The sequence below is a fragment of the Myotis brandtii genome, unplaced genomic scaffold (assembly GCF_000412655.1).
Source record: "Myotis brandtii unplaced genomic scaffold, ASM41265v1 scaffold1704, whole genome shotgun sequence".
Lineage (NCBI taxonomy): Eukaryota > Metazoa > Chordata > Mammalia > Chiroptera > Vespertilionidae > Myotis > Myotis brandtii.
Genome location: NW_005356277.1, coordinates 282,585 through 291,073, shown reverse-complemented (window position 1 = coordinate 291,073; position 8,489 = coordinate 282,585). Strand labels below are relative to the sequence as shown.

At 35.3% G+C, this 8,489-nt stretch overlaps 1 protein-coding gene across 1 annotated transcript in view; it reads left to right on the top strand.

Annotated features, from left to right (window-relative positions):
- The window catches only part of LOC102253865 (olfactory receptor 51T1), a 12,000-nt gene extending 3,577 nt beyond the window's left edge, over positions 1-8,423 (top strand). Inside the window, exons 2-4 of the mRNA XM_014537049.1 lie at positions 1,797-1,864; positions 2,159-3,147; positions 8,338-8,423. Coding sequence (XP_014392535.1) covers positions 1,797-1,864; positions 2,159-3,147; positions 8,338-8,423 — 1,143 coding nt within the window. The remainder of the gene's footprint in view (positions 1-1,796; positions 1,865-2,158; positions 3,148-8,337) is intronic.
- Positions 8,424-8,489: the final 66 nt, after the last annotated feature.

Genomic DNA, 8,489 nt, shown 5'->3' with positions numbered 1-8,489 from the left:
TATCTTCAGATTGAGAGGAAAAAAATGAAACAGAAATCTTTAATAGCCTTCTGCTTTCTTGTCTGGCTAGTCTTCCCTCATTTTCCCATGTATTAATTTCCTACCATGAATATTTTGCCTTGACTTCTCACACTATACATTCCATTAGGTTGAGAGACTTTAGAATACAGAAACTATTCTTTACTCATTCCTGTCTCCCTGGCCATCCTCACAGTAACTGGCATCAAAATAGTCATTACGAGTCTGAGAGGTTGATTTAATTCAGCATTCTAATCCACATCTCATCTGGTATTAGTTTTCCTGATTTTTATTGTTATATCTCAGCCATGTATAATATAATAATACTAAATATTATACCTGAAAGAGCAATTAGTCTATTTTCCCCCTTTGGAGTAATAGTGATTATTTCTATCACCATCTTCGGTCGACTGAAGGAAGGGGAGAAAATTACTAACAATCCCTCATATTTGTTCTTATATAACAACTGGCAGGATCTGTTGCTAGTGAATTCCTTATATCTATTCAGATGCAAATTCCTTGTATCTAGTCAGGCAAAAAAGCAGAAAACCTAGATAACTGAAAAACAAGAATACAATGGCTAGCCAAATCCATAGAACAAGTGGGCTAGGCACATAACTCCTCATTAGCTCTCTGTTGAGGACTAAATGTCTTAAGTCAAAATTTAAAAATCTGTCAGGATGACACCAACACTCAGTGAACAAATCCTGAATAGAATTGCCATGGTCATCTTAAATATGGATTACAGAGCATGCCTCCTTTTGACACCATCTCTATTTTCTTTACAGCTATCATTCTGTGGACTTTTTCCACCCAGTGAACTATTTGATATTCTCATTTGTAATGTCACCTCATCTTTGTAATGCCTACCTGTCCTTTAATGACTCCCTTTTAGGTATTAGTTCCTACTTCTATCCCAGTCATGCTTTTTACAAAGTCATTCATCACATGTTGCTGTGTGACCATGCCTTTTATATGGTGTTTTACCTACTATGCCTAGATTAGGACACCTCAAGTCATGTATTCCAGAATACTGTTAGAAATTTTTCACAGGATTCACAGGGCATCAACTCACTATGGGTTGGCTCAAAGTCACATGGTCGATTTCCATGGGAAGGAGTAGAAACAAATACCCCAAGGTGTAAACGGAATAAAGGAGACAATGCCCATTATTTCAGTGGTTCTAGAAAAGAGAAACAGAATTAGAGCACAAGATGAATATGACTCATATGCATGTGAAGTGGGGAAGAGGGGAATTACAGGAAAAGGAATAAAGAATCCCTGATACAAAAGGATATTTTTAAAAAATATATATTTTATTGATTTTTTTACAGAGAGGAAGGGAGAGAGATAGAGAGCTAGAAACATCTATGAGAGAGAAGCATTGATCAGCTGCACACCTCCTACTGGGGATGTGCCCACAACCAAGGTACATGCCCCTGCCCGGAATCGAACCTTTCAGTCCGCAGGCCGACGCTCCATCCACTGAGCCAAACCCATTATGGCAAAAGGATATTCTTAATAGAGTCTACTAGGAGAAGCTGGCTGATGATTCAGGTATAAGGATACCTCTGGCTACAACATTCCAGAATAACTTCCAGCAAGGACATCACGGAGTTTGCTATTATAGGTACCTTGTGGCTCTTACGTACTTCTCTATTATTTTTGGAGCAACTTATATAGTTTGGAGACTTAATACAAAGACCCATTGGTTGTCATTGTTCTGTAAGTGTGTGTGCATATGTGTGATGTATGTCTATAAACATTTTCTATTTCAGATCAGGGCTTGTGTGGGCAGTAGGATGCAGATGAACTTAGAGAGCTTAATGGCTATAATTGGGAAAGAGTAGAGGAAAAAGTCTATAAACATTTTCTATTTCAGATCAGGGCTTGTGTGAGCAGTAGGATGCAGATGAACTTAGAGAGCTTGATGGCTATAATTGGGAAAGAGTAGAGGAAAAAAAATGAGACCAGATTCTGACAGAAAAATTAAAGATACAAGGGAATGATGTTATAGGTACCGTAATTAAATTGGGGGTTTGAATACAGAGAAATAATTTTATGATTTGGAGTTTATAAAAGAGTCATGGATTGGAAAAAGGCTCAGTATGACACACTCTCATTTTTGCTCCCTTTTCAGAGTGCATCCTCAACCCACCATGGTAATTGTCAATAACACCACATCATCCTCTTCAACCTTCCTCCTCACTGCGTTCCCTGGGCTGGAAGTGGCTCACATCTGGATCTCTATCCCAGTCTGCTGCCTGTACACCATTGCCCTCTTGGGAAACAGCATGATCCTGTTTGTCATCATTGTTGAGCAGAGTCTCCACAAGCCCATGTACTATTTCCTCTCCATGCTGTCAGTTGTTGATCTAGGTCTGACCATTTCAACCCTCCCCACTGTGCTTGGGGTTCTTTGGTTTCATTCCGTGGAGATCAGCTTTAAAGCTTGCCGCATTCAAATGCTCTTTGTACATGGCTTCTCTCTCTTGGAGTCCTCGGTGCTGGAAGCCATGGCCTTTGACCGCTTCATGGCCATCTGTTACCCACTGAAGTATGCCACTGTCCTCACACACATGATGATCTTGGTGATTGGACTGGTCATCTGCCTACGACAAGTAATTTTCCTCTTTTCCATGGCTCTAGCCTTGAAGAGTGTTTCTTTCCACGGAGGCCAGGAGCTTTCCCACCCATTTTGCTACCATCCAGATGTGATCAAATACTCATATTCCAACCCCTGGATCAGCAGCTTTTTGGGCATGTTTCTTCAGCTCTACCTGTGCGGCACGGATTTATTGTTCATTCTTTTATCTTATGCCCTAATTCTCCGTACTGTCCGGAACATTGTAGCCCCCAAGAAGCAACAAAAAGCTCTCAGCACTTGTGTCTGTCACCTCTGTGCTGTCACTGTTTTTTACGTGCCAATGATCAGTTTGTCCTTTACGCACCGCCTCCTCAACTCCACCCCTAAGGTGGTCTGTAGCATTTTGGCCAATGTGTACTTGCTCTTACCACCTGTCCTGAACCCTGTAATTTATAGCTTGAAGACCAAGACCATCCGCCAGGCTGTGCTCCGGCTGCTCCAATCTAAAGGTTCACGGGGCTCCAATGTGAGGAGTCTTACAGGTGGGTAAAATTGAAGGGGAGAAATTGCTGGTCCATAAATCAGATTTAAGGAAAGGGATTTGGGTTCATCTCATCCTCAGGCATTTTGGTTACTGAGGCAGTTTCAATTAAATTCTTGGAACAGAAAGAAGAGAATAATTTTCCCCTAAGCTTATCAAAAAGTGTTTTAAAACCACTGCAATTCAAAACCAAATTATTTATGTATATGTTACTCAAATATTTAAAACCATTACATGGACTCCTGAGCACGTTAAAAGAACAATTAGATCATTTTATTTCAGCTGAACAATTTACTTATGCTTAAAAATGGTAATTCTTAAACAGAAAACAAATAAATGACAGTTTTAGTTTTTGCATTCAGTTGAACAAAATCATTTATTTTTGTAGTCAAATTTCCTAGGGGCAATACAGATTTTTATCTTGAGCTGGTAAATGAAAAAGTTACAGGTGTGTGCAAAGGCATGTACATAGAAATTTGTGATTTAAAACTGTAGGACATTGTTGCACACTTTTCAGAGCTCTGTTTCTTTACATATGCATTCCCTGAACCTCTATCTTTTCTTTAATCTGCAAAGGCATGTACATAGAAATTTGTGATTTAAAACTGGAGGACATTGTTGCACACTTTTCAGTTCCTAGAGTCACCTCTAGAGAGCTCTGTTTCTTTACAAATGCATTCCCTGAACCTCTATCTTTTCTTTAATCCCGTTTCTCCTTAGTAAAAGTGAAATTTTCAGTTTCAATCGCTCTTTATTAGACCTCCAATGAATTCAATATATGAGATCAATCATTGCCTTATTATTTTCCTCATTGCCTAGATATTCTAATACAGTTCTGATTCTGATTCCACAGTCCCTTTGCCCCAGGATTATACCTTTTATCTCTTCGCCCTGTTTCTTGGGTTGAGCTGTTAGGCTCCTCAAACTTTTACTGTTCTTGTCACTGTAGAATTTCATAGTGACTGATATTTTTTAATGGGGAATCTTCAAATGACCTTTATTTGTTTTGTGAAGAAGTAACTTCTGCATAGGGATGATAGGATGTTGGGAGAACTTTTCTTGCACACACCTAGTTATGAAACTCTGATAATTATTCTGATAATTGTTTCCTCGTGATAATTCATGTCTGAGCCCAAGGAACCAAGCAGATATTCTGATCTAAGACACTTGTCTCCGCCCCTACAACTTCTTACTCCTGGCCTACTGGGACTACCACTCCCAAACTCTGGTTTGTTTGGTTCAAGCTTTCTGTTCAATTCAAGTACTGAAAACTTTTTGACTCTGTCCAAACCACAAACCCCTTTTCTCTAATCATTAACTACAATATTACATATTATTTCTAATTAAAATGGTTTGTGTGATTTCCCTTTTACCCAAATTATTCAGGTACTTTTGATATATCCCTGGTGTTGTGTCCCATACACAAAAGTGTGTGGCAGAAGCCAGTATTTTAAGTGGAGACTAAGCAGTGCGGGATCATCCAGAAAATAGTGCAATTAGGAATAAAATTCAGTTTTTCAGAATTCAAGGCCAGCATCGCCACCAGAACGTCTCTTGGCATCATGCACTTTGTGGGAAGTCTTTGTATTCCATTATACCACAATTTTGTACTTCAAATTTCAGTTCTTCATTCTCATATCACTGCCAAATAAATGTTTGTTTGGTTCTATCCCCCTCAACAGGATAAAACATGACTACTATGCAAAGTTCAAGAGTCACAAGATGCATCTGATTTCTAGATATCTTGTTCCAGAGCACAAATTAAGGACAGAAAACATTTTCTTAGTCACACTGTCCCTTAGTAAGCCCAGAATAAAACAAACTAGAGAAAAGAGACTTCAGAGAATTTGTAAATTTAGATGAGAATTTTGGATATGTGATTTAGCTAAGAATTAGAGGCATGGGGATGGAGAGGAGAGAACTGTCACAGAAGAGAGCATGTTAGAAGTGCTAGATTAGGTGACATGGTATTCTCTGAGGAGTTTAGGGGATGATATAAAATGCCAAATATTTCTCAATATTCATGATTATAAGCGCAGGCCTTGCTATGCTTAGAGAAGGGAAAGGACTTGTACAGAAGCCAAGAATGGCCAGTGGAGATGAACTAGGAAATAGGAGAGAAGAGAACATCACACAACAATGGAGACTGATCCTGAAATCAATCTGTGTGAGTAGAAATCCCACACCACACTCTGATCTAACCAGCCAAACTTGACCTCATCAGTTCTTACAAATATCAATGGCTCCTTAATTGCTCCTTTGGAAGACCTTTGTAAAAGTTTTGTTTGTTTGTTTGTTTTAAGATCCACAGCTATTCACAATTTATAAATTTAAAAACATCTGGAAAAACACTTAAATTTTTTTCTTAAGTTTGTTGCTAAAACTTATCGGCAGCAAAAGCTAACATAAACTGATGTGAATATAATTATGGTCATTATTTATTCACTATTGAGTGAATATTCACACTTTCACTTCAGAAATATAGCTGTGTTTGAATATTGAGCAATGCCTCAAGGGTTGTAGTGTCTTTTTAAAGTATGAAAAATTATAAGATAAAAAATTGTAGAAATGTGTAATCATTCTTCCAATTTTGTGATAATCAATGTATAAAGTAATCTGCAGTATGTATGTTAATCTTTCATTGTTCTAAATAATACTTTTCACATCAGTCTCAAAATGCAACTCACTTGCTCAAAACAAAAACATTTTCTATAGTAATTGTTAATAGAACATGAATTTGTCCTTTATTGTCATTTCAAGGAATGTATTTAATATGTTTAGAGGCTGTTCTAATTGCTAATGTCACATATATACATATATAATTATCCATATATATGCAGGTTGGGGCAAAAGTAGGTTTACATTTGTTTGTATGGAAAATAATACAATAATTACTAATAATACAAGAATAAACTGCGCTTTGTGTACTCACAACTGTAAACCTACCTTTGCCTCATCCTGTATTGTATTTCATTAAATTTTTGTGAATATATTGAGAAACTGAGAAAAGTATTAAAAACTTTCAAAAATTACTCATAATCCTATTGAGAGATTACATAAAATGTGATATAATCTTTTTATTAAGCCAATACTTATGCATATACATATATATTTACAAATTAGGATAATAGTGAATACTCAAATGTATATTTTATTTATTTAAAAATTATTTTTGTATTTAATTATTAATTTATTTTAGTTTATTTTTGTGTGGATAAAAGATCAGACACAAACATGGTTTTTAAAATAGGTTGTAATTTTTTTCTACCAGTATTATTTGAATAATCAATTTATTTTCAACATTGTTTGATATTCCTTAAATATATGTTATTTCATATTATACATAGTACATCGTGGTGTGTTTGATCTATTTCTTTGTTTTTCCTATTGATTTGTTGAGCAAACTACTCACAATTTTATACTGTTTAATAAATGTTACTATCATATAAAATTTATTATAGTTTTTATCTTTTTAAATTTTATATTCTCCAGTTTACTCTTGTAAATCTAGTTTTAGAATTATTTTAGTAAGTTCTCAATAAAATGTTACTGGAAGCTTGGTTGAAAAATGCATTAAACCTATATTATAATTGAAGATAACAAATAAGCTTTAGCCTCTTCACTCTTCTGATCCAGAAATAACATCTATTGACATCTTCAGATGTGGACTGTTTCTGGCTTGTAAAGATTTGAACTTCTGAATTGAGGACAAATACTAGAAGGAAGATTAGTATTCTTCTATATTTCTTTCATGACAACCTGTTTGCTCTTTTTGTTTGTTTTTTTGTACATAAATAGGACATGAACTGTTTTTCAGGGCAGCTCTTTTGACTTAAAGTCTATTAATTACTTCCTACTAATTTTGGCAATAGTTTTCTATCATTCCAAATGTTCTGCATGCTTATAATTTATCATCATATTCTGAATTGTCAAAGGCTTTTTGTTGTTTTTACTATGTTTTTCCCGAAACAAGTTGGAAAATGGGTCATTGATAGACACTGTACAAGTACTGGAGACATGCCAACACACTTGATGTGTACAGTTCTTTTGAAAAAACAGAGTGCATGTAAGAGAGACCGACATGTGAACTCCCAATTAGAGCACAATCTGAAACAACCTGGGAGGAGGTGCAAAAGATTGTCCCTTCCTTTCCGGATTGGGCTATGGGTTCTAGACATGGTCAGTTATTGAACAATAAAAACTCAGTTGAACTCACCTGGAGACACAAAATGTATAAGAATATTTATTAATCAGAGAACGTCTTCAAAATAATTTTTAAATGGAAATAATATTATTTGTGAGTTCACCTTAGATAGTAAAACATTGAAATTTATTACCAGTTGTTTTCTCCTAATTCACAATACACATTTAAAAGGGTTGATTGACTTATTCTAAAGTTTATGTTTTATACCTTTGTCTGCTCTGAACTACTTACAAATAACATATGAATAAGAAACAGATAAACTTTATAGAAAATCATTGGAGATAGCCATTCATCTTCAGTTTGCTATTTATCTTTTTATAATAGAACCATATATTCATGAATACAGTTTCATATTATCATATTTTCCCCTATTTTAAAATAATTTCTAGCTTGTTTAGTGTAATTGAAAATATCATAATTCAAAATAACAAGTACCTGAACAAGCACGAGAGCCATTATTTTAGAACATATATTTTAGAGTGGTTAATCAATAACATCAATGCTTTAACATATTCTGTACTGTTAGCTTTCCTATTTATCTCCAGTGGTGAAGTAGTCCCTCTGTGCCCCTTTTAGTAACTATACCTTTTTGGAACTCTGTTGTATACAGAAAAAAAGATGGTCTGTTGTAAAGAGGGAGTTTATTTGTCATAATTCAAATGGGAACCACCGGTGATATGCCAACATTTGATTATTAAGGAAAGAGCAAAGAAAGAAAATCTTAAACCAACTCATACTTGATAACAAACTTCTTTTACGTAAATGGGAGATCAAGAATTTGCATTAAATTGACTTCAGACCCCTCAACAAATACAACATATCTGAAGACTGCCTGAAAGAAAATCAGTAACTGGTTTGCTCCTTTCATATTCATTCTCTATAAAGGTGTACAATCTTTACTTCCAAGTATGTTTATCCTTATGCTGTAAGCATTGTATCTAAGATTCCATATCAGTGTGCTAATTCATGATTTTAATGATATTGCAGATATACCTGTCAATGCCCAGATCAATCCCAAGTTCACAGATCTCAGTGCCCAGTCCATGTATTGTGCTGATTGTAAGAATGATTAAGAAACATAAGAATAAATCATCCATAATACTTTTTTAGAAAGGTATTATTTTAGTCCCTGATCCTGG